Source organism: Thamnophis sirtalis, unplaced genomic scaffold, assembly GCF_051295495.1.
Source record: "Thamnophis sirtalis isolate CommonGarterSnake01/CBP01778 unplaced genomic scaffold, rThaSir2_p1.2 scaffold_13, whole genome shotgun sequence".
Taxonomy (NCBI): domain Eukaryota; kingdom Metazoa; phylum Chordata; class Lepidosauria; order Squamata; family Natricidae; genus Thamnophis; species Thamnophis sirtalis.
This window is the reverse complement of record NW_028261393.1, coordinates 34,767,895-34,794,021: the sequence shown is the minus strand read 5'-3', so window position 1 is coordinate 34,794,021 and position 26,127 is coordinate 34,767,895. Positions and strand designations below refer to the sequence as shown.

General features: G+C 46.4%; 1 protein-coding gene across 1 annotated transcript in view; it reads right to left on the bottom strand.

The window, feature by feature from the left end:
• Positions 1 to 12,280: 12,280 nt before the first annotated feature.
• Positions 12,281 to 26,127, bottom strand: part of LOC106551053 (ubiquitin carboxyl-terminal hydrolase 12) — a 53,682-nt gene continuing 39,835 nt past the window's right edge. The window contains exons 7-9 of the mRNA XM_014069060.2: positions 25,026 to 25,223; positions 18,305 to 18,383; positions 12,281 to 14,701 (exon numbers count right to left, since the gene is read on the bottom strand). Of these exons, the coding sequence (XP_013924535.1) occupies positions 14,600 to 14,701; positions 18,305 to 18,383; positions 25,026 to 25,223 (379 nt within the window). The 3' untranslated portion in view covers positions 12,281 to 14,599. The remainder of the gene's footprint in view (positions 14,702 to 18,304; positions 18,384 to 25,025; positions 25,224 to 26,127) is intronic.

The window sequence follows — 26,127 nt, the reverse complement described above, 5'->3', positions numbered from 1 at the left end:
GAATGAAAGCGAAGTCTGCCTTCCAAGCCACAGAAACAGAAACCCATCATTTCTACTCTAGAACAAAGAGAGCTAAGCACATGGAGGCTGTGGGCAGCTTGTATTACTTGCTGGTGTAGCTCTCAGAAAAATCCAGGTCCCTGGGAGATTTGCATACTCGACTCACTACAATTCATTTATTGACCATTCAAAATTACAGCAGCAATGAAAAAAATTAAGTCATGGCCTTTTTTCACACTTATGATCACTGCAGCATCACCATGGTCACCTGATCAAAATTCAGATCTATAGCCACTGATTCATAATTAATCGTTGCAGGGTCTTGAGGTCATGTGATCACCTTTTGAGACCTTCTGTCAAGCAATCAATGGGGAATCCAGATTCACTTCACAAACGTGTAAGTAGAAATTAGTACTTACCATATTTTTCAGAGTATAAGACGCACCTTTTTCCTCAAAAAAGAGGCTGAAAATCTGAGTGCGTCTTATACACCGAATACAGCATTTTTGCCTCCTGAAGCCCTGTCCCTTCACCAAAATGGCTGTGCATAGCCTTATGGAGGCTTCCAGAGAGCTCCTGGGAGCTGGGGAGGGCAGAAATGAGCAAAGAACCAGCTGTTTTTTGCCCCCCCCCCAGCTCCCGGCAGCACTCTATAAGCCTCCATAAGGCTATGCATGCAATTTTTTTGACGAAAAATGGGCCTGTTTTTGGGCCCCCTCATCCCTAAGGAACACTCTGCAAGCCCCCCCCCCAAGGCTATTCATGCCTTTTTTTGGAAAAAAAAAGGGCTGTTTTGGGGAGGTTTTGGGAGGTTTGCAGAGTGCAAAAACCTTTCCCCCCCCTTTTGGAAAGCTCTTTAACTGATTGATGAGAATTAGATTGATCAAGTGCTGTGCCAGCAGAAACAGTCTTAGGTGCTGCAGATTGTCAGCGATTTCCTACTTTTTTAAAAAAAATTGCCTCTTCAAAACCTTGGTGCGTCTTATACTCCAGTGCATCTTATACTCTGAAAAATATGGTAACTGCAGTGATTCAACTGTGGCAAGAAAGGTCATAAAATGGGACATAATTCACTTAACAAATGTTTTACTTAGCCACAGAGATTTTGGGCTCAATTGTGGTCATAGGTTGAGAACTATCGGTAAATTAGAAGTGACGGAATTCAAATTTAAATTATGCTACACAACAACATACCATATTTTTCGGAGTATAAGACACACCTTAGTTTTTGGGGAGGAAAATAGGAAAAGAAATCTGCCTACCAGATATTCATCTGGCTAGCGTCCTCAGTCTGGTCAGCTTCAGCATATAAATTTGCTGGTTTTGAGTGTGCACACTTTTTATTCCCTGGGCTATGTATTCCAAATGAGGCCACACTGATTAACAATCACAATCATTACAAACAATCATTATTGAGGGCAAGTGAGAAGTCTATTTGGACCAAAAAGGAGTACACTTCCCTATCTAAACTCTATCTAAAATCATCCACCAGCATGATCGATGCTATTTCTATTCTGGAAACTTGGAGCAGTAATACTAGCAAATTATCTGCTACACAGAAAAGTTGAAGGGCATTGTCAGCATTTCTTCATTCAATAATCAGGAAAGAAAACCACTGGACTCCATTTGTTGAAATCAAGTGTACTTTTACTAATTATAAATGAACAGTTGCAAAGCTAAGCTAAGTCTGGTTAATTAGGCGCAAAAGCGAATATTATATTGTATAATTCATTCCCCTCCCCTTGGCATCCCGTGCACAGTCCAATCATAATTCTCCCAAATGTCAGGTGTGAGATAACTTCGAAAGGCATCACCAGGATGGAATGCTGGACCGTTGGCCTTGGCGGGAAACACTCCTCCTCCACAGGCGCAGTAAGGTGGTCAGTTCAGAGTCTAGAAACTTCCTCCAGCACAACAATGATTCCCCTCCCAAATACCATACCCCCCCTCCCCGTTTCAATGGCAGCCGAAGCAGTAGCAAAGCGGAGGCTGACATTCGGCCCTCCTGCAGAAAAAGATAGTCAGACCTGCAGAAACGAGAAAGCACAAACAAACAGATGAACAACAAGACATGAAAAAGGGGGAAAGGGGAGAGGAAGAGAGAGAGAAAAGAGAGAAGAAAAAAAATTTTTGTCAGGAAACTGGCCAAATCAGGGCTTGTCAGGATAAGTAGAATAGAACTTGTAGAGTAACTGAGGGGCCCGAACATGGGACCCATCCACCCATTCGGCGTGACAGGGGGGAAAATGCTTCCAAGCCACCAAGTACTGGACATGGTTCCAGCATTTATGAGAGTCCAAAATTTCACGAACCTCGAAATGTTGTTCACCGTCAATCAAAAGCAGAGCGGGCGGTGGAGGAACAGGCGGACGTAACAATGAAGTGCAAACAGGCTTTATGAGGTTAACATGAAAACAGGGTAAACCCGGTTGAGGTGTTTAGGCAGCTGCAGCCGAACAGAAACAGGATTGATTATCTTGATAATAGGAAATGGGCCAACATATTTAGGCCCCAAGTTCTTCGACTTTTGTGGAGTCTGAAGAAACTTGGTGGACAAATAAACCTGATCACCAACCTTGTAATCATACGGCTTAGTCCACTTCTTATCAGCCTGTTTCTTATGTGCACGATGCACAGCGTCCAAAGTTTTAAGAGCTAACGGCCAAACGTGCCGAAGGCGATCACTCCACTCGGACAGAGATGATACTTGGGGCTGCTCACGAGGAACCTCAGGAATGGGCACAAAATCCTGGCCAAACACCACACGAATAGGGGTGAAGCCAGTGCTGCTATGCACAGAATTATTATAAGCCCCCTCCGCGTGCAGCAACAAATCCACCCAATCATCCTGCTGGTAGTTGATGAAACAACGTAAATATTGTTCCAGAACAGAATTAGTCCTCTCACAAGCCCCATTAGTCTGAGGGTGGTGGCTGGAGCTTAAGCCCTGGGTGGAGCCAATCCGCTTCAGAAACTCTTTCCAGAATATGGAGGTGAACTGCATACCTCTATCCGAAATGATGTGGTCGGGCACCCGTGTAAGCGGTAAATGTGGGAGATGAACATCTTAGCAAGAGTCTTCGCAGAAGGAATCTTTGAGCAAGGGATGAAATGGACTTGCTTGGAGAACAAGTCGGTAACAACCCAGATAACGGTGTGTCCCTGACTCTCAGGAAGTTCGATGATGAAGTCCATAGAGATCTCCTTCCAAGGGGCGACCAGGCGAGCTACAGTCTGGAGCAGTCCCTGTGGTTTCCCCAGCGGGCGTTTAGCAGCGGCACAAACAGGACAACTGGCAACATAACGTTCAATGTCCTTTTTCAAAGAAGGCCACCAAAACTGTCTCTTGACGAGATGGAGCGTTTTAACGAAACCAAAATGCCCTGCCATCCGGGAATCATGAGCCCGCTGAAGAACAATTAATCGAAGAGACGCAGGAATGTAAAGTTTCACCCCAATCCAGGGCAACTCATCCCTCATAGTACATTCATTCACATGCTGCTGGAACCAATCATCATCAGGGAGGGCTGTCTTGAGATTGGAAAGAAAGTCCTGGGACATCTCCACTTTAGAACGTGCTTGATTCCTAGTAACAACTGGAGTAGCGAGGCTCGCCGTGGGAATGACAGGCTGGACCATGCTGAGTTTAGAATAGTTGTACTGAGGAAGCCTGGATAAAGCATCAGCCATAAAATTCTTCCCCCCCCCCTCGGAATGTATTTCAGGGTGAAATTAAAACGATTGAAATGCTGAGCCCAGTGCATCTGTTTAGGAGAAAGTCTCCTGGGAGTTCTCAAAGCTTCCAAATTTTTATGGTCAGTCCACACCTCGAACGGGTGTTTGGCGCCCTCCAGAAAATGGCACCAAGTGGCTAAAGCCCAACAAACAGCAAACGCTTCCTTCTCCCAAATAGCCCAACGTCTCTCCGTGTCAGTCAATTTGCGAGAGGTATATGCGCAGGGTTGTAAGTTATGTTGACTATTGGCTTGAAGCAATACGGCCCCCACTGCCACGTCGCTGGTGTCATTTTGAACCACAAAAGGCGCATCCATGTCCGTGTGCTTGAGGACAGGTTCCTCGGCGAAAAGCCGTTTCAGCTTCTCAAAGGCAGCTTGACATTCCATGGTCTAGTCCAACGGCTTGCTAGGCTTGGGTTTCACCCCACCTTTGGACTTCAAAAGGTTAGTTATGGGAAGAGCTATTCTCACAAAAGAGGGGATGAACTGGTGATAGAAATTGGCAAACCCCAAAAAATTTTGCAATTGCCTGCGTGTACGAGGGGCCTCCCACTCAGTGACCGCTTTTACTTTAGCGGGATCCATCTCAACACCTGCGTGGGAGATACGATAGCCCAAGTAGTCAACCTTCTCCTGATGGAATTCACATTTGGACAATTTGGCGTAAAACTCCGCGGCCCGAAGTTTCTTCAGCACAGTACAAATCAGCTTTACGTGTTCCTCATGTGTTTCCGTGTAAATAAGGATATCATCTAAATATACGATAACGCCTTTGTAAAGATGGTCATGTAACACCTCATTAATCAACTGCATGAAGACTGCAGGCACCCCCTGTAGGCCAAATGGCATCACACAAAATTGGAAACAGCCAAGGGGACAGTTGAAAGCTGTTTTCCACTCGTCTCCCTCTTTAATACGGACTCTATAGTATGCTTCCCTCAAGTCCAGTTTAGTGAAAATGCGGCCCTTCCCCAGTTGGGCTAGCATGTCCTTCATCAGTGGTAATGGAGACAGGTTCTGAGCTGAGATGCAGTTCAAGTTTTTGAAATTCACACATAATCTGAGAGAGCCATCTTTCTTTTCTCTTAATAGCACAGGAGCCGCCACCTTGGGTCTAGCCGGTTCAATAAAACCCCTTTCCAAATTTTTATCAATGAATCTTCTCATTTCCTCCATTTCCCTAGGGGACATTGAATATATTTGGGGCTTGGGAAGCTTCACCCCAGGCAAAATATCAATGGTGCAATCAGTGGGTCTGTGTGTGTGTGTGTGGGGAGTTTATCAGAAGATTTCTCACTAAACACTCCCCTTAGATCGCAATATTCTTTTGGAATTTTCTCCTCCCCTTCGATCCTCTCCTGCCCCCTGGCTGCCAATGTGGGGTTCGAATCAGCAGGATCTGGAGTCTCAACCTCCCATTCAGGGGGTGTGCTAGTGCGAATACGTAACCACCCCTTTCTCCAATTAATGCGAGAGTTCCACTTACGAAGCCAGAAAGCATCTTCTGACCACCCCCTCATATAGGCTGACAACTGTTGAAATTCCTGGACATAGTCTGCCACCGTTTTATTTCCCTGCTTCAGAGCCATAAATTTCAGGCGCCCACATCTCTCGGTCAACGGGTCATCAAACCTCCTCTTCATGGCTGCCATAAAGTCATTAAAATTCCTCAGGAGAGGGGAATTGCATTTGTGTAGGCCCACCATCCATTCGGCTGCCTTTTTCTCTAAGGACATTAACACCATCCTTACTTTCATTTCATCTGTCTCTAAATCAGGTCCATAGATTTCCATATAATTCCAGACCTGAATGATAAAAAGACCTAAACTCTTAGGATCTCCATCGTATTTTACAGTTAAGGGAGGGACTTTTGCTATTCGGCGTCTCCTGGGGGGCCCCCATACTCTTTGAGCAGCCCTAGCTGGAGGGGGGGAGGCTGGTTCTGGGTTTACCTGCGCCCAACCCCCCTCGGCTTCTTCACCCTCCCTTAAACTATGCATTGAGTACCTTTGCTCAAGATCTTCAGCCGGCTCCCTTTCCGCTGCTCTTTCACGGCTTTTGCGTTCAGACCAAGCTTCTTCGAGGAGTGTCATGGCATGGGACAGCTTGTAATCCTCTTCCCCAGAGTCACCCCAATCCGCTGACCTTTTCTTTGGTCTCCTTCTCGTGACTCCAGCATCCAACTCCTCCGACTCTTCTTTTTGTCCCACACTCAAAGTCCATCTGGGACGAACAACTGGCTCTTCCACTCTTAGCCCAGGCAGCCTTTCAGTTAAAGATGGTCCTGCCGTCACCCCCTCATCTTCTTCTTGGTCACTCAAACGCAAAGACATTTCTTTTCTTCTTATGAGGACACCCCCCTCGGTAGGTTGTAGCTCCGGGTTGGGTGAAAAATGAGACTTAGCTTATTGTCAGCATTTCTTCATTCAATAATCAAGAAAGAAAACCACTGGACTCCATTTGTTGAAATCAAGTGTACTTTTACTAATTATAAATGAACAGTTGCAAAGCTAAGCTAAGTCTGATTAATTAGGCGGGAATGCGAATATTATATTGTATAATTCATTCCCCTCCCCTTGGCATCCTGTGCACAGTCCAATCATAATTCTCCCAAATGTCGAAAGGCATCACCAGGATGGAATGCTAGACTGTTGGCCTTGGCGGGAAACACTCCTCCTCCACATGCGCAGTAAGGTGGTCAGTTCAGAGTCTAGAAACTTCCTCCAGCACAACAATGATTCCCCTCCCAAATACCATACCCCCCTCCCCGTTTCAATGGCAGCCAAAGCAGTAGCAAAGCGGAGGCTGACAGGCATACTTAAAGGAGAAAATTCAAAGAAGATAGCCACAATTTGCAAAATAATGTGTTGCATTAGAGAGAAATAGATTTTCCATTCCTTGAGAAATTGTTTTTGTATAGTATAGTATCATACATACCCTTCATTGTCATTGTGCAAAATAGATACAACAAAATTGGTTTTAGCCTCACTGGTGCAATGCATGATAACAAATGCAAACAACATAAATAGTATAAAGAATAATCCCAACGCAAGCAATTAGGGGAAAAGGAAAAGAAAGAAAAACAAAAACTAGTCATATGTTTCTGCTTATGCGTGGAGTGATTGTGGTTGTGTTTAAGAGTCTGACAGTCCAAGTATAGAAACTATTTTAAAATCTATTTGTTTGGCAGGCTATACTTTGCTGTCTTCTGCCCAATGGTAGAAGTGCAAAGAGACACTGACCAGGGTGTGAATCATCTCTGAGTATCTTCCTTACTCTACTAAAGCAGCGAGATCTGGCGATGTCATCCAGTGGTGTCAGAGGGCAACCAATGGTTTCTTGTGTTGAATTCATCACTCTGTAGTGTCTTCCTGTCCGCAGCTGTTAAACCAGCATACCATACTGTAACATATATGTGAGGACACTTTCTATGGTGGTCCAATAGAAAGAGGTCATCAGCCTTTGTTCCACCTGATTTTTTCGCAGGACTCTAAGCAAATGAAGTCTCTGTTGGGCCTTTCCAATCACCAGAGACGTGTTGTTTTTCCAGGTGAGATCTCTAATAAGCATTCCCAAGAATTTAAAAGAGGAAACAGTCTCCACACAGCCCCCCTTGATATACAGTGGGGCAGGGTCCTCTATGTGCTTCCGAAAATCTAGCACCATCTTCTTTGTCTTACTAGTATTTAGATGTTGTTTCTTGAGCACCATGCGGATACCTTCTGGACTTCTTCCCTGTATGCTGATTCGTCCCCTCCAGTTATAAGACGCTTTATTATGAAGTTGGATGGATCAGAGGATATGCAGCAGTGGTGGGTTGCAGGTGATACGCCCCAGTACGGGCATACTGGAGCCTGCCCAGAGCACCAGGTACTGTTCCGGTATGGTGCTCTGGAGGGCCCACCCGCCCGCCTGAGCTCCTTACCTGTCCCTTAAAGACTTTGGTGCTTCTGTGCATGCGCATGATGCATACAGCGCCCATGCGACTCTCCAAAAAGCAGCTGGGGCATTGCAGAGGCTTGTGGAAGCGTCGCGGGCAGCTACAACGCATACGCGCACTGTGTGTGTGTGTGTGTGCGTGCACTGCACGCATCAATGTGGGTGACGCCAGGCCCGTTCCAACCGCCGGTTGGAACAGGATCTGGAACCACTGATATGCAGTCATGTGTATATAGCGAGTACAGGTTGGGGCTGAGCACACAGCCCCGAGGGGAGCCTGTGCTGAGCTTCAGCGTGGAAGATGTAAAGAACCCAACCCTTACTGTTTGTGGACGATCCATCAGGAAGTCTTCGATCCATTCACAAGTGAGGGGAGGGAAATTCAGGTCAGTCAACTTTTCAATGAGAATTCCTGGTAAGATGGTGTTAAAGGCCGAGCTATAGTCTATAAAAAGCATTCTGACATAATTCCCAGAATTCTCAAGGTGGTTCAGTGCAATATGTAGAGCAGTGGTGACAGCGTCCCCTGTCGACCTGTTGCTTCTATAAGCAAACTGGTGTTGATCAAAATTTGGTGGAAGGCAGGACCTGAGGTGTTGTAGGACCAGTCTCTCAAAGCACTTCATCACTATAGACGTCAGTGCAATGGGTCTATAGTCATTCAAGCTTTTTATGGCTGCTCTCTTTGGAACTGGGATGATTGTGGCTGCTTTCAAGCATGATGGGACTCTAGCCTGTTGCAGGGAGGTTAAAAATCCTTGTCAGGACCCCTGTTAATTGGTCAGCACAGGTTTTTACCACTTTCCCCAACACATCGTCTGGACCTGCAGCTTGGTTGGGATTTACAACCTTCAGCACAGCTCTCACTTGATGTTCATCCAGGGCGAGTGGCTGGAGGTCAGAGGGCCTTTGGGGTAGGGCCACAAAGCCACAGTCTTTTGACCTCAAAACAGGCGAAGAAGCTATTTAGCTCTTTCACCAGCAGAGCATTAGCATTGGCTATTTTTTTCGTATTGCCCTTATAGTTGATTACGAGTTCTATCCCCCACCATACCTGTCTTGAGTTATTATCTTCCAGATGCTTCTCCACCTTTGTTTGTATTTCTGTTTAGCCGCCTTAATGCTTCTTCTCAAGTTTGCCCTGGCCTCGTTGTATTCGTCGTTTCCTGCCTTGAAGGTGGAGTTTCAGACTCTCAGAAGTGATTGTACCTCTGCTGACATCCAGGGTTTACCATTACATTGTCTGTGTATGTTTTAATGTATGAGAGTATGGCGTCAGTGATTTCTTGCAGCTCCAAATGTTCAAATATACTTAGTAGTCTCAAAGCTGTCCTGCAACTGGCAGAGTGCTTTCTCCGGCTAGATTTTGACATTTTCCCTGACCGGCCATATCCTTTTCCTAAGGGGGATATACTTTGGGCAGAATAGCAGAGAAATGTGATCAGATGTATCCAAATGGGAGAGGGGGATTGCTCTATATGCCTGTCTTAGGTTTGAGTATGCTTGCCCCTGGTGGTACACTGCACATACTGCACAAACTTAGGGAGAACCAGGGACGTGCAGTCAGGGGAGGCAGGGCCTCACCACTGTCATGATGAAAAGAAAAGGAAAAATAAAAGGAAAAAGGCAGAGGTAGTTGCTGCCAGAGTCAGCAACTCTGCTTAGTGGATGACTCTGCTTAGTGATTAACTGCAGGGGGAGGCGAGAGAACCACGTGCCTCCTTTAGACTATCATTATGATCACTTGAGCAGAGTTAAGCAAGGGTTAAAAGGTGAAAAATTCCTTATGCAAAGGAGGCATGTGGTTCTCTCGCCTCCTGTTCTGGGAGCAGCAGGTCTTGCCTTTTTCTTTTTACATTTTCATCATGGCGGATGAGAGGAGAGTTAAAATCCTGTGACACAGCTGGAAAAGGTATGTGGCTCAGATGGAGGGAGGGGGGGAGGAATTCAAAATTATTGTAATTTAATTTGTAAGTAGTTTTTTATTGTAATTTGTGTGTGTGTGTGCGTGCGTTTCTTCACTTCACTCAAACAAACTCTCTCTCAATTTGAGAGAGAGTTTGAGAAGAGAGAGAAGGGGAAGAGGCAGGGAGGGCAGCCTTGTTTGAGAGGAGAGGGGCAGCCTGCCAGCAGAAGCGGGTTTTTTAGCCACCTCTGCTGACAGGCTGGAACTTTCTTTCTTTTGCTTGCTGTGCCCCCCTTCCCTTTCTCCTCTTCCCCCACCGGGAGCCCCATCCTGCTCCCCTCTCCCTTTCCTCCTCCTCCTCTCCCCTTTCTTCACCGGCTGCCGCCTTGCCCCCCCTCCTCTGTCCCCCCGCTGTGTCTTTGTCGCCGCTTGAAGCTGAGGTTGCGGACGATCAGCCGGGCCTTCTTGGGGGGGGCTGGCCTTGGGGGGCTCCAGCGCTTCCCGGAGGGCCTCTTCACCGCCACCGCCTTCTCCTGCCACCCTCTGTTTCTTCTTGGGCTGCGCCAGCGACAGGCTGACCCGGTGGCCGCCAAAGATGCAGATCTTGCTCAGGGCCTGCTGCGCGTCCTCTGGCAGGGAGAAGCTGATGAAGCCCAGCCCAGTGCACATCTCTCCGCCGGGCACCGTCATTGCCACCACCTGCCGCACCGGCCCCGCCTTCACAAACTCCCACTCTAGGTCGGTGCACGTCTCTCCACCAGGTGCCATCACAGCCACCGCCCGCCGCCTCGCCCCCTCCTCCTCCATCCCCACCGCTGTGTCTGTGTCGCCGCTTGAAGCTGAGGTTGCGGACGATCAGTTGGGCCTTCTTGGGGGGGGGGCTGGCCTTGGGGGGCTCCGGCGCTTCCTAGGGGGGCCTCTTCACCACCACCTTTCTCCTGTCGCCCTCCGCTTCTTCTTGGGATGCGCCAGCGCCAGACTGACCCGGTGGCTGCCGAAGATGTGGATCTCGCTCAGGGCCCGCTGTGCGTCCTCCGGCAGGGAGAAGCTGACGAAGCCCAGCCCGGTGCACATCTCTCTGCCGGGTGCCGTCACAGCCACTGCTCCCGCAACAGTGGTCCCACCTGCCCGAACTCCCGCTCCATATCGGTGCATGTCTCTCCGCCGGGCGCCGTTACGGCCACTGCCCACTGCCTCCTCCGTCCCTGCCGCTGTGTCTGACAGGCAGCTCATGTTTATGTCCGCCATAAACATGGCGGACATAAACATGAGCTGCCTGTCAGACACAGCGGCAGGGACGTTGCTTCTCACCGCTGCCGTGCTCTGCCGCCTCGCCCCCCCGCCTGCTCTGTCCCCCCCGCTGTGTCTGACAGGTGTCTCATGTTTATGGAGGACATAAACGCAAGATGCCTGTCGGACACAGTGGCGGGGACATTGCTCTTGCCTCACCAACTGTAATCCTCACCGCACGTCACTGAGAACAGACTTTAGACGGCTTGATTAAAATCCCCAGCCACGACAAAGCAGGATAAGCCTGCTCGATGGCATCATGTAACTTAAGAGAGTGCTGTGCTAACATTTGCATCAGGTGGAATATAGACAGCGATGATAACTATAACAGAAATCTCTCTAAGTAATGGCCAACAAATGAGTTAAGAATTCCACATCTGGAGAACAGTGTGTATAAGTAACTCTACTGTTAGTACACCAATCATTGTGTGTGTAAATACAAAGTCCTCCACCTTTGCTTTTACTGGAGGTGCTGTTTGTCAAAGCGGTTAGTTAGTTCCACTGATGCGTCCGGTACAAGTGGATGATGCCCGATCTCTGTGATGATCATGACACAGCAGTCGCGAATAAGCTTATTTGCTGCCATCCATAGCTGTAGTTCATCAGTTTTGTGGACAAAGGATCTAGAGTTGGTTAGAAAAATGCTTGGTAAGGCTGGTCTGAGGCTGCTTCCGTAACTGAACTAGCCAACCAGCTCTACATCCTCGCCCCTGCTTCCACTCTCTTCACTGCCTCCTAGGCCCAACAACGATCCACGGAGTCTTACTATGTCATTTGGTATATTCTAAGACTGCTGGATGTCGTTGGTAATATCTAGTTGACTAGAGGATCCAATCTTCAGTAACTCCCTGTAGGTATAGACTAGTTTTTGCCTACATACTCCACTGTGACACCAGGAGCTCAAAGCCTCAGCGTCTACGCACGCTGCCATCTTGGAACTTTTATCCAACCTTTTTTGAAGCACAGACTCCATTTTGTTTGTCTCTACTCTTCCAAGCCTCATTTAGCTGTACCGGTATTTGAAGGGGTGAGTATGCCGCAGTAAAAATATTTGAAGTTTTTTTTCACCCCTAATGAGACGCTAATGTTGGAGGGAGCAGCAATGAGAAAAGCAGGCAAAGCACGGAAAACCATTCACTTGTTAGCACCTCATTAGGGCTGAGAAAAGCTACATTAAATACGGTATATCATTTGGCATCGGCTCCAATTTGGCTGAATACCCCAGTTTGGGAACCCCGGCTTACGGCTCATGTGACACATGAACTCAACTTTCTAGTTCAGCAAAAGGCATCCTAATACATTGTCTGGAACTGGCTGTTACCTTGGTAATGTTGGAAAAAAGCAGGTTTAAAAATGTGTTTTTTTGTGGCATTTCAATGACATAAAAAAAAAACACCCCACACATGACTGAGACAATTTCACCGTACGCGGCCTTTATTGGCGATATCAGGGCATCATTTATTATACAGAAGTCACATCACACCATTCTCTTCCAATTCAAACCCCTTATAAATCTGTAGCAAAAGTGCACTTTTAATCTATAACATATATTTTTTTCAATATTCTCTCCCTCTTTCAAGTTAGGTATTATTCATAAAAACATTATCACCAAATATACAAAATACAAGCCTAGCCGTTTCCTATGCTGGGCAGTTGCCCCTGCCTTCCGATGGGGTGGGGGCTTTGTCTAGGGAGCTATCAGCTTTGCCCACCAAAGAGGGAGTCTCCAGGGTGAAGTGGTTTTGCTTGGAGACATTTTCTAACCGAAAGTTCATTCCCTAATGCATAAATAATGCATAAACTGCCCACTAGTTGCCAATAGCTATTTGTGTTACAGATGACATCCTTTGAAGAAAATTGGACTCTGCACATTGGATTGAATATATCCACACCAGTTGCCCACTATTAACCAAAAGGAAGCAGTTACTGTTAAGACTATGGCTGCAATCTTATGACCTCCCTGGAGATCCCAGATATTCAGTTTGGTATTCCCACCCACCCCCTTGAGGGTCTCCAACTTCTCCCAGGCCTCATGGAAATCTGTAGAAACTCTGATGCTCTGAAGTGGTCTAAGGCAAACGACGGCGAGTCTCTTTCTTCTCGGACATTGTCTGTGGAGCTTGAATGCTGCTGCAGAGATGGGACAATCGTGCAATGCAAGAAAAAGCTTTCCAATGGAAAAGTTAAACCCAGATATGGAGCCGAGGAAGCAAGGAAAAGAAAGCAGTTTGCCCGACCTTCCAATCCCAGATTTGAGTTCAGCCATTGCCATTTTCTGAGTCGATTCTGTTCTTGGCAATTCCCGGCAGAAGATGATGGAGGAAGGTGATTGGGACAAGCAGATATAATTTCCGAGTTCTCCCAAACAGGAAGCCCGTTCTTATTACTGTTCATGTGGATGAACAAAGAAATCTGCTTTGTCAAGGCTCACCAAGAGCTGCTGGGATCAGCTGCTGTTGGTTGGGAGGGCGCTTGGGCACCAGACCTTCTGGGAGGCTGCTGTGAAGAGGGAGAGGCACCAATGGTTCCCACAGCCCAAATTAAGCTCAGTCTAAGCTTCTTACGAGCCTAAATCTGGCAGATTCTTCTCCACCATATAATTTTCCCCCTCTTAAAAGAGCTTAGAGTTATAATGCGCAACATTGGAAAATAGACGTAAGTGTGATTTAGTCTTCCTAATACTGCCTTATTCCTCTGTCGAAGCAGCAAGAGCAGCAGAAATGTGGACTGGAAAAATGAAACCTGGAGAGCAGGAGAGGATGAAGTTAAGAGGAACTCCTTTCAAAGCATCGATAGACCTTAGTTTAAGTCCCACCCCTGAACTGTTTTCAAGGCCAAAATTGTAATTATTATTTAAACCTTAAAGTTTAGACCGGTGATGTCCATTTACAGCATGTTGATCCATGCCGAGAATTGCTTACATGCAAAACTGAACCCTTAATAGATCCTGTTTCAGCAGATGGCACTTTTGGCTTAGAGAAGAGATGTGACCTCCAACACTTACAACTATTTCTTTTTTGACTTCTACAGTATTGTGGTTCTGAGTCAAAATCTCTTTTTACAAAGGATTAACAGATTTATAAAGCATATAAAAATTACCTTCCAAGGAAAATTTTAAGAAAGAGACAAAGCGGAACAAATGTAGAATAAATAGTGTTATCGGAAATAAAAGTGACGTCTTTAAAAAATCTCCAATCCTGTAAAAATACCTAGTGTCCTTTTCCCATAGAAAAAAAAGTAAAAATTAAACCACAACGCTTCCAGAATGATTTAAGCTGGCTGCACAGTATCAAAACTGCAACTTTCTTCCTCTTGAGTCCGAAAAGAGGAAGGAATTCAGCAAATACCAGAGGGGAAATCGTTCTGTTAGAAAACAGAAAAATGGCAATAACGGAAACCAAAGACGAGTCTTAAGCCATAACTGAACAGTGAATGGATTTTACAATGTTACTTTAAAAATCACTTTCTTGGTTCTTGAAGAGTTAAGCAGCCAGGTTTCAAGTAGAGGTAAAAGATTTTGGAAGTTAGCAAGTATAAAATAGCCTAGAAAGAAAACCAAAGCAAAATGCATCCTTGCTCAGGACTGTTCTCCTCAAGGAAATGCACCACTTGATTGCCCACGATAACCAGGAGGAATCGTTTCTGCCATCACTCTGTTTCTGCCATCATTCTGGGCACAGCCTTGATCCCTTCTTTTGTGCACAAGATGTCCCCAAAATGTGCCATCTCAGTCTCTTGATTGGTAGAAAAGGATATATCCAGATTCCGAATTTTTGGAAATGTCTGAGGTCAATCCATAGAATTCTTCAATTGCTTGAGCGTCAATTTTCTACAATTTAAGACAATGGAGAGGTTAATGAAGAGAGAGAATCAGAATCACTGTCTATTTCCCCTGGTCTAGCATTTTCACGCCCTGATTTTAAGCAGATAAAGGAGAATATTTGTAGCTCAGGGTTAAAATGAGGAGCCCTTGGTGTTCTCTGAGTTTGGTTGTTTTCTTGCAGATGTTTCATTACCCAAACTAGGTAACGTCATCAGAACTAGCACTGAAGATGTTACCTAGTTTGGGTAATGAAACGCCTGCAAGGAAACAACCAAACTCAGAGAGCACCAAAGGACCTCTCATTTAAGCAATTTTGTTCCAGCTTTATCATTATGGGGACCTTCTGTCTATGTATTAGGAGGTGACATGTTAGCAGTGTTCCAATATTTGAGGGGCTGCTATAAAGAATATGGGGGCGGGGGGGTCAACCTATTTTCTAATCCCCAGAAGGCACGACAAGAAACAATGGATGGAAACTAATCTAGGAGAGAAGCAACCTGGAAGTAAGGAGAAATATGATGACAGTTGAGAACAATTAATCAGTGGAACAGCTTGCCTCCAGAAGTTGTGGATGTTCCAACACTGGAAGCTTTTAAGAAAAGATTGGACAGCCACTTGTCTGGAATGGTATAAGGTCTTCTGCTTGAGCAGGAGGTTGGCTAGAAGACCTCCACGGTCTCTTCCAACTGTTATTCTGTTATATAGCTCATTAAAATTCAGCTGACAATCAAGTCAGTGGCCCTGGCTCCTCCCACTGAGAAGGTCAGCACAAGGTAAGGGATGGTGCATGATTGGTTCCGCACATGTGGCCTCTTCCCAGTCAGAAAGGCAGGGAGATTCCCCACTGTCATCTCTGGACAAACAAATGGACATTAAGAAGCAAAAGGCTCCTGCTTTAAATATACATTTAAAATACATTAAATATGCAACAAACCAATGAATTGAAACAACCCACTTGCTCTTTGCTGCTATTAACGACTTCACTGCAAATTTAGCGCCACCTCCTGCGGTCCACGGGGCTGAATGCATTTATCTGGGAAGAGGTTGGGCCCTTCCAGAGACAAGGAGCTAAGTCCAAACGTTCTGCTGCTAAGCGAGTCACTTATTAAGTGAATGTTGCCCCGTTTTATGACCTTTCTTGTCATAGTTCTTAAGTGAATCACTGGAATTGTTAGGCTAGTAACAGGGCCGTTAAGTCTATCTGCCCTCCCCCTATTGACTTTCCTTGTCAGAAGGTCGCAAAAGGGGATCGTGTGACCATGAGATACAGCAATGGTCCTAAATATGAGACAGTTGCCGAGCATTTGAATTTTGAGCATATGACCACGGGGATGCCGCAACGGTCATAAGTGTGAAAAATGGTCATAAGTGACTTTTTTCAGTGCCATCGTAACTTTGAACGGTCATTAAATGAATTGCTGTAAATCAAGGACTACTACATAAGACTACAGACTTGAGACTGTAATTCATATTCAACAATTCTCACTCACCTAGGGTGTGTGTTTTGCCAATCAAACCATATTCTCAATAGAGAATATTGCATCGCCATCTGCAGAGTCCTCGACTTACAACCATTTCTTTAGCAATCATTCAAAGTTACAACAGCAATAAAAAAGTGACTTAGAACTGGTCCTGGCACTTACAGCTGCCACAGCATCCCCATAGTCACCTGATCAAAATCTTAACAAGGGACATGTACTTACATCTTGGTATCTGTGTAAGTGTGTGTCCCCAGATGGCCAGTTGTGATCTTCCCAGCCAGCAAAGTCCAACAAGCAAAATCAATAGGGGAAGCCAGATTCACTTAATGACCACATAATTCATTTAACAACTGTGGTGATTTGCTTAACAACTATAGCCAAAAAAAGTTGCAAAATTAGGTATGACTCAATGAACAACTATCTTGCCTAGAGATGGAAATCCCCGTTCCAGTTGCTGTTAAGTTGAAAACTGCCAGTTATTTATAGCAGGGATATTCACAGAGTTTGGTTCAAAACAATGCAAATAACGGCCACCACAGCCGAATCACAGCTCTGACGGGTTTTTATGTACATTGCATGTAAAAACTGGAAAATCTGCAGGACCCCTGAATGAACGTTTCAAGAGAGCGAAATCTGCTCTCAAAGTTACTAGCTTTCATGCAAGAGAAACACTGAATAGCTAACACTTTTTTCGCCAGACCTGAGAAAACCCTTCGCCCTCAGCCCTGACAAGTAAAACTGGCCCTTGTTTTCCTTCCCAACTGCCTCATCCTAGCAGTGAAGAGAAATTCACCATGCAAAAGAACTCGTGGTGCCTGTGTACGTTAGAGGTTTGAGCAGAGAGCCAATCTAATATAGCTGCATCCAATAAAGAAGTGTTTAAAATTTATGGAGTCTAGTAAAGCTGTAAGGACCCACCGGGTGGGCAGAGCAACCAGCAACATGGTGATTTATCTCACTCATTTTATTTAGCTACCCATTTCTAAAAGCAACAATGCTGCAAACTGAAAACTATATTGTAAAAAAAGGATGTCTTCACAACAAGATGATCAAGGGCCTGGAGACAAAAACATACGAAGAAGAGTTGTAGGAACTGGGTATGGCCAGTCTACAGAAAAGAAGGACTGGGAGGGAGGAGGGCGTGATAGCTGTATTCTAGTATTTCAGGGGCTGCCACAAAGAGGAGGGGGGCAACTTATTTTCCAAAGCACCAGAGGGCAGGACAAGAAGCAATGGATGGAAACTAATCAAGGAGAGAAGCAACCTGGAATTAAGGGAAAACTTCCTAATAACACAGTTGGTAAGGGAATCTGGTTTCTCCATTGTCTTTCGTGCTCAGAAGGTCGCAAAAAGTATCACATAACTTTGGGACACCACAACTGTCATAAATATGGGTCAGTTGCCAAGCGTCTGAATTTTGATTACGTGACTGTGAGGCTGCAATGGTCATAAGTGTGGAAAATGATTAGAAGTCTTTTTTTTCAGTGCCTTGGTAAGTTCGAATGGTCACTAAATGAACTATTGTAAGCCGAGGACTACCTGGAATAACTTTGTTTCCTCTCTGATGGACTACCCTAGTCATCATCTGGCAGCATACTGCTGCTCAGTTATTAAAGTGTGTGATGTGTGAGGCCTTTACACAAGTGTTCCACAACTTGGGAGTTCTGGGAGTTGAAGTTCATACATCTTAAAGCTACCGAGGTTTTGATCAAAACGGCTCCGTAATTGATCTGCTCCCTTATTCACCTCTTCAGAATCTCTGAAACTGCCCTTGGCTTGTAGGATCCTAAGGAGCTTGGATTCCATCCAATTTTTGAGATTTTGGAGGGAGACCTTGTCCTCCTTGGCTACGAGACCCTCTTATTTAGACCCCGTCCTAAGCATTTTACAGCTCCTCACCCAATCTCCGGAGGGAGAACAGACTTCTCCAGTCTTCTGCTGTCCTGGATTGTTGTGGCATTTGTGCCTTTTTGATGTCATCTGAAGGCTTGTTAGTATTGATTTATTGGGGCTGGAACTGTTGTTTGCATGACCGATTACAAAGAGTTTGTATTTATATTTAGGCACAAAAGCAGACACTGAAAATAGCTTTGAGCCAGTTATTACAAAGCACTGGAACCAAGCCTACCTCTACGATGTCATCATCAAAGAGTAACCAAAAGCCGTGGCTCTTCACAATGGTGATATAATGCCCACGATTTGGACCACTGCAACAAAGGAGAGAGGTAAGGTTAAAGCTGGATATGGGCACGTAGATACGAACTACGGTTCTCCTAGGACTTTTATCTCCCTTTGGCGTGAGTGGAAGTCGCATCGTTTGTGCTCCCATCTATTTCAGGGGAAGCTGTGGCTGATTTTTGTGATTCAGCTCTGAGGAATCCCTGATCTTAGCCGAGAGGGAAGGAAGGAAGGATGAGAACTGGAGAGAAAGTGTCGCTGCTTGATTAAAGGCACTAGCCACTCGCTTCGGACTTCTGATCCCAAAGCTTTTCCACAATCCCAAGAGGATGTCACCACTGAAAGGAAAAGCAACGAAAAGAGTCAGGTAGTCCTCAACTTGAGCCCAAAACGTATTTGTTAAGTGAGTTTTGTCCCTTTTTACGACCATTCTAGCCACAATTGTTAAGTGAATCTCTGCAGTTGTTAAGTTAGTCACATGGTCGGTAAATGAATCTGGCTTCCCCATTGACTTTGTCAGGAGGTCGCAAAAGGGGATCATGTGACCTTGGGACACTGCGACTATCACAAATATGAACCAGTTGCCAAGCACCTGAATTTTGATCATGTGACCACAGGGGAATCGCAATAGCACTGAGACTTACCGTGTTTTTCGGATTATAAGATGCACCGGAGTATAAGATGCACCAAGAGTTTGAAGAGGTAAATTAAAAAAAAAAAATTGCCCTCCCAAGCCCCCAGGAGCACACTACAGGCTTCCCAAATCCTCTGTACACCCCGTTTGTTTGCAAAAAATGGTGTGTGTAGAGGGTTTGGGAGACCTGTAGAGTGCTCCTGGGGGCTGGGGCACTGTTCCCTCTAAGGTGCGCGGCTGCGCGGCCGCGCACGTGGCAAGAAAACCCCGCGCAGCAGTTTCTAACTGCCACGCAGTGATTTCTGTCAAAGCAAACGTGGGGAAGTCCTTTGCAGGCTGCTAGAACTGGCCCCTGCAAAGGACCTCCCCAGACTTGTTTTGATGAGCATGGAGCGACTGACGGTAGTTTGCGCTGGCCGCGGCCGCTCAAACTACATCAGTTGCCCCATGTTCAGCAAAGCAAGCCCTGGGAGGTCCTTTGTGGGCGGCCAATCCTAGCCCGGTGCTGTGCCTGAAATGAATCCCCAAAGCCCCCGCCGCCACCAGAATATCTGCTGCCACCTCCTCCTCCTCCAACAGCACCACCACATTTGCTGCCCAGCGCTGCAGCTGAGGCGAAGCCGCCAAAGCTCCCGTTGGCGCCCCCGCCCATGGCAGCGGCGGTGGTGCCTCCCCCTCCACGCGGAGCACCTGAGCTGGCCCCCGCGTTATCTCTCCCCCTTCCTCCTCTGCCGTGCTTTTGAGGAGCTATGAGGCCGCGGGAGCTAGTAGGAAGGCGGCAGAGGTGGAGGTGGCGGCAGGGGTACCCAGAGCCCAGCTGAGGTGCCCTGAGTGGAGGGGGAGGCACCGCCACTGCTGCCATGGGCGGGGGCACCAGCGGGAGCTTTGGCGGCTTCACCTCAGCTGCAGCGCTGGGCAGCAAATGTGGTGGTGCTGTTGGAGGAGGACGAGGCGGCGGCAGCAGTTATTCTAGTGGCGGCGGGGGCTCGTCGGCATCTTCAACTGCAGCCCTGCCCCCTGTGAAAAAAACTGAAGATAGAGCAGATCCACGCAGATGACATCAACATGACTGGAAGAGGAATTCTGGGAGTTGAAGTCCGTAAGTCTTAAAGCTGTCAGGTTTGAAGACCCCTGGGATTTTTTTTCCTAAAGGGTTAGGGGTGCAAGGATCTTGTAACTTGACAGCTTTAAGACTTGCATGCTTCAATGCCAGAGTTTCTGAGCCAACATGACTGGAGGAGGAATTCTGGGAGTTGAAGTCCACAAGTGTTAAAGCTGTCAGGTTTGAAGACCCTTGGGATTTTTTTTTCTAACGGGTTAGGGGTGCAAGGATCTTGTAACAACAGCTTTAAGACTTGCATGCTTCAAATGCCAGACTTTCTGAGCCAACATTTTGGTTGCTAAGCAGGAGCGTTGTTAAGTGATACTGATATTATATAACACTTTTAATTAAGCGGGTACCTTGAATAAACATAACTTTGAGTTTCAAATAATACTGATTTTGTTGTTGTCTTAGGTGAAATTCAGGTGCTCAGGCATGAAAATGTGCTGCTCAAACACTATACTTTTCTGCTCACACTGAAAAAAAATTAGAGGGAACATTGGGCTGGGGAGGGCAAAAGCAGCCCTGTTTTTGTGAAAAATGGGCCCATTTTTTGCTTGGTTTTGTTCTCCCCAGCCCCCAGGAGCACTCTACAGGCCTCCCAAACCCTTTGCATGTCCATTTTTGAGAAAAACAGGACGCACAGGGCGGGGTTTCAGGAGGCCAAAAATGCTGTATTAGGTCTATAGGTTTTCACCCTCTTTTTGGGGGAAAAAAGGTGTGTCTTATACTTCAAAAATATGTATATACTGCTTCACAGTGCTTTTACAGTCCTCTCTAAGGGGTTTACAGAGTCAGCCTCTTGAATGATGGAAGGATGGAAGGCTGGTCATGGTCATAAGCCACTTTTTCAGTGCCGTTGTAACTTTGAATGGTCACTAAACATACTGTTATAAGTCAAGGCCTACCTGTAGTACATACCATATTTTTCGGAGTATAAGGCGCACCAAGATTTTGAAGAGGGAAATTAAAAAAAAAAGTTTTTGCACTCTGCAGACGTCCCAAAAATGGGCTGTTTTTCATCTTATACTCCAAAAAATACGGTAAGTGCAGAGGTCTTTGGGAGTAAAAGCTAGTTTAGCAGTCAGGACTCCCTCCTGAATAGATTTAACTCCCTCCTGAAGGCCTAGTAAGAACTATCCCTCTCTCCAGAAAAGTTAGGGACAACTCCCCATCAGATGGTGGAAGCAAGGTTGGCTTTGGACTGTGGTTTTGCCCCTGTGTGGAAATCATCTAGAGTTTCAAACTTTCGCCCACTCCCTGCACTGGCTTCACGGATCTTCTTTGGCTACAAGGAATCCTTGATTCCATGTGGATTTTCTGTATTGCTTTTCCACTCCTGGGTTCAAAATTGCTTGGATATAGATGAGACTTTTGGCTTGCCCCATGACCACTGGACAGGAAAAATAAGCATTACGGTAGTCCTTGACTTACAACAGTTGCCAATGATAGTTGCCGTGTCCCGGGGTCACGTGATCTCTTTTGCGGCCTTCTGACAAGCAAACTCAACGGGGAAGCCGGATTCCTTTAACAATCATGTGACTCACTTAACAACTGCAGCAATTCACTGCGGCAAGAAGAGTTGTAAAATGGGGCAAAACTCACTTAACAACCGTCTTACTTAGCAAAACAAATTTGAGGCTCAACCAATTGTGGTTGTCAGTTGAGGACTACCTGTATAGGTTTGGCACACATTTTTTAAGTAACGTTTTAAGCCTTGCTGGCTACCCCAAAGCATGCATTTAAGAGCTCTGCCATACCAGTTGAATAAATAACATAAAGAAAACCAAAAACTGTCCATGAATAAGTAGACATGTGCTTTGGAGATCTCATTTGCACCTTGGAATTTAATCCTAAAATGTAGGTGATGACCTTAAGCCTTGTTTGTACAGACAGAGGGCATCACATTTTGTGCCAGGCGATCATGTGCAAATCCACGACTGACAGAACAGCACCAAGCATGGTTTGGTGAGCAAATTGTAGTTGCACAAATCATGCAGAGTGTGACTTGGGAGTTCAATCTATGGCTGAGATAGGATCCTCCAGAGCAGTGGTGCCTGACCTTTTTGGCACTGAGTGTCGACACAGGAGGGCGCTCACACCGGACCACAGATACCCGGAAGAGAGCATACGGCTGGTGTGCATGCGTGCACAACCAGCCGCTTTCTTCTGGGTTCCATTGTGTGCATGGGCGCCAGCCAGCTGGTCTTCACACATGCGCATGATTGAACCCGGAAGAGAGTGACCGGCCGTGGGTGCATACGTGCTGGACAGCTGGTCGTTGCACATGTGTGCAACCCACTCTGCAACTGTGGCGTGCGTGCCATAAGTTTGCCATCACGGCTCTAGAGGGAAAGAATGGCTCTATATTACACACCTCTTGTACGAAAACTAATTAGGGAGGCTTATAACTGAGCTCTGAGAACAAAGCCAAAATTAATGGATTCAATAAACATTTGCAAAATATGCAGCTTAACCGCCCGGGGCTGCTGCTATAAAAACCCTTAAATCATTTGGCTAAACTGCTTTAATAGCTTCTTTGTTCCAATAATGGCTGGTTTCAATTTTCCTTTGCAGTAGATGAAGTTCCCATCAACATTTTCTATCCATCCGTTTAACCGACATACACATTTAAAAATGCGCATATCAATTATCCACCCAAGGATGGAAAAAAGCCAAAGGTTCCTGTGGGCGTATAGCAGATTATGGACCCTTGGCCTCAACAGCTCTCTTGAACACAATCATCTCCGCCTGCTCGCCTACAGCTGCCCTGGGGATGCAAATCCAGGCCAAAGGGAGAAAGCTGCTAGAGCAAGGTATGCAGGCAATCCTTGACTTACAACAGGTCTTTTTCTCACCGTTTGAAGTTACATTGGCACTGAAAAAAGTGACTTAGGAGTGTTTCCATCCATAAGACTGCACAGCATCCACAGGACCATGAGATAAAAATTCAGACATTTGGCAACTGACTCATGTTTATGACATGTTTGGCCTCCCAGGGTCACACCCTTTTGAGACCTTCTGAAAGGCAAAGTCAAGGGGAAAGCCAGGTTCACTTAACAACTTAATAACCGCAGTGATTCTCTTAACAACTGTGGCGAGGTAGGTCATAAAATGAGGTAAAATTCACTTAACAACTATCTTGTTTAACAACAGAAATTTGGAGCTCAAATGTGGTCATAAGTCGAGGACTACCTATGCGATGGCCAGACCATAAATAAAATGGAGGGGAAACGGTGCAGAACGGAAGGGTTTTGTCTTTTCAGTTGGCAATTGAGGGCTTCAAGAGAGGATGGGGGAAGAGGCCGGGAGATTTAGTGACGGAGGGGATCTGCTAAGAACAAACTGCAGCTAATTGAGAAGAACTTGAGCTTAGAAAGGTCTGGAGCAGAAGGGGGAAGTTAATTTGGGAAGGGGGAGGAATGAGAAATTTTAGCCCTGCCTAGAATTGCATGCATCCAGCCATGCACCAAATGTTACCGTTGCATCTTGATGACTGATCTACCCCTTGCCCAAATGGTAATGCTAGCCCAAATCTATCCTTGGGTTAACGCTGGGGGGCAGTGGTGGGTTGCAGGTGGTATGCCCCAGTACGGGCATACCAGTGCCTGCCTGGAGCACTGGGCACCGTTCCAGTACGGTGCTCTGGAGGGCCCACCCGAGCTCCTTACCTGAATTTGAGCTCTTTGGCGCTTCTGTGGACATGCACAGAGTGCACAGAGCGCATGGTGACTCTGTGATGCTCCGCCGAGAGCTGAAACGTCGCGGAGGCGTCGCAAGAGGTAAGGATGGATGAGTGTGCTGCGCACGTTCATGTGGTGGACGCTGGGCCCTGTTGCAACCATACCAGTTGCACCGGGATCCAGAACCCACCATTGCTGGGGGGAAGGGGGTGTTGTCTCCCTGAAGTTCACCTGCAACTCAGGAAAGACGAGGGGGCTGCAGCTTAGCTATGACTTGGTGCTCTCTGAGCTTGGTGGCTTTCTTGCAGGTGCTTCAACTGCCAACTAGGTAATATCAGTGTTAATCCTCGCCCTGATGAGGTTAATGAAACACTTGCAAGAAAACCACCAAGCTCAGAGAGCATCATGGGCCCCGCCCTTTCCTCTCCTTCCACTCTGCAAACCCAGCTCCCTTCTAGCATTGACGACGTTAGCTAGCTGGGTCATGAAACGTCTCCAAGAAAATCACCAAGCCCAGAGAAGACCAAGGACTCCACAGTTCTCCTCCTTCTCCTCCTCATTGCAAAGCCCACTCTTTTTCTAGCACTGAGGATGTGACCTAGTTGGGCCATTGATAAAGGAGAATATTTGTAGCTCAAGGTTGAAATGAGAGGTCCACAGGTGCTCTCTGTACTTCCTTGCTTTCTTCCAGATGTTTCATTGCCCTAACTAGGTAACATCATCAGTGTTACTGGTAGTAAGGAGTGCTGTTTGTTGTCAGTTCGTATGACTGGGCTGCTTACTAATGGCTCTAGTTGGGTCATGAAGCACCTGCAAGAGAGCACCAAGGACCCCATAGGTCAGTGATGGCTAACCTTTTTGTCGTCATGTGCCCAATGCATGTGTGTGCCCGCACACATAATGCAATGCATGCATGACACATCCCTCACACCCCAGTTTGGGCCTAGCAGGTCTCCCTGCAGCCTCCTGGGATCAAAAAGAGGCCAGGGAGGATCATGCTCCTCCTGCACATGCTGACATGACCCCCCACGCACAAGCGCTTGCATCTCCCGCATGTGCCATGCCCCTGTGCATGCCAAAATATCAGCTGGCCAGTGGGGAGGCGTGCACGAATGCCTGATGGAGCTGAGCTGGGCTGAGGGCTCTGTGCCCCACCTGTGAGACGCGTGCCATAGGTTCTCCATCACGGTCATAGGTGATTAGTAACATATATGACAGGGTTTTTTTCGGGGGGGGGGAGGGGGATATTTACCTGCCACAATGCACCACCACAGCCACGAGATCATACATCCGGTCTGGGTTTGTAGCATCTCCTGATGTGTTGAAGAGTCGCAGCTCCAGAGGGAAAACCACGCGGTAGGAAAGCTTGGTGTATCGGTGTAGCTGGTCCATGTATTTGAACCTTTTCAAGTGCAGAGCCAGAATCATAGGCAGCTTTTTCACTCGCATCCTTGGGGAGCAATGGAAGATCAACAAAAAAAGAAAACAGAAACAAAAGCAGCTCTTAAAAAAACCAATTCCACCGAGAGTTTATTCAAGTTTAAAAAATAACCCCAGTGAATAAAGTAAAGATAGTCCCTGACTTACAAACAGAATTGAGCCCAAAAATTCGGTCGTTGAGACATTTGTTAAGTGAGTTTTGCCCCATTTTACAACCTTTCTTGCCTCAGTTGTTGAGTGAATCACTACAGTTGATAAGTCAGTAACCCGGTTACTAAGTGAATCTGGCTTCCCCATTGACTCTGCTTGCCAGAAGGTCGCAAATGCTGTTCAGGAGACTCCAGGAAACGGCTACTGTCACAAATGTGAACCAGTTGCCAAGCATCCAAATCCTGAGGCCCTGATCACCATGGGGATGCTGGAAAGGTTGCAACTGTAAAAAAATGGTCAGAAGTCACTTTTTTCAGTGATGAACCGTACTTTGAATGGTTACTAAAAGAACTGTTGTAAATCGAGGACTACCTGTACTGCTTGATAAATCCACCCCACCCCCCAAAAAGAAGCCAGGAAAGATATGAAGCAGACTTCCTTAATTCTGGGATGACTTGAGCTCTGAGCAACAATTGAATGCAAGGCAGCTATTAGTTCAGACCCAAACCACCAACCAAATAAATTGGCTAATATTGACAAAGAAATCAGGAAAAAATGCATTTATTTATTCTCAATTTTTAAAATCCCACCTTTTTTATTGTTTATAAATCACTCAAGTGTGTGCATGCAAACATCTTTTAATTTGGGTATGCGCACATGCGCAGTTTGGGCACTCGGTACCTAAAAGGTTCGCCATCACTGTACTTGCCCAAACTAGGGGCCTTTTGCTCTCCCTCCCCCATATTGCATCAAGAAAACTTGAG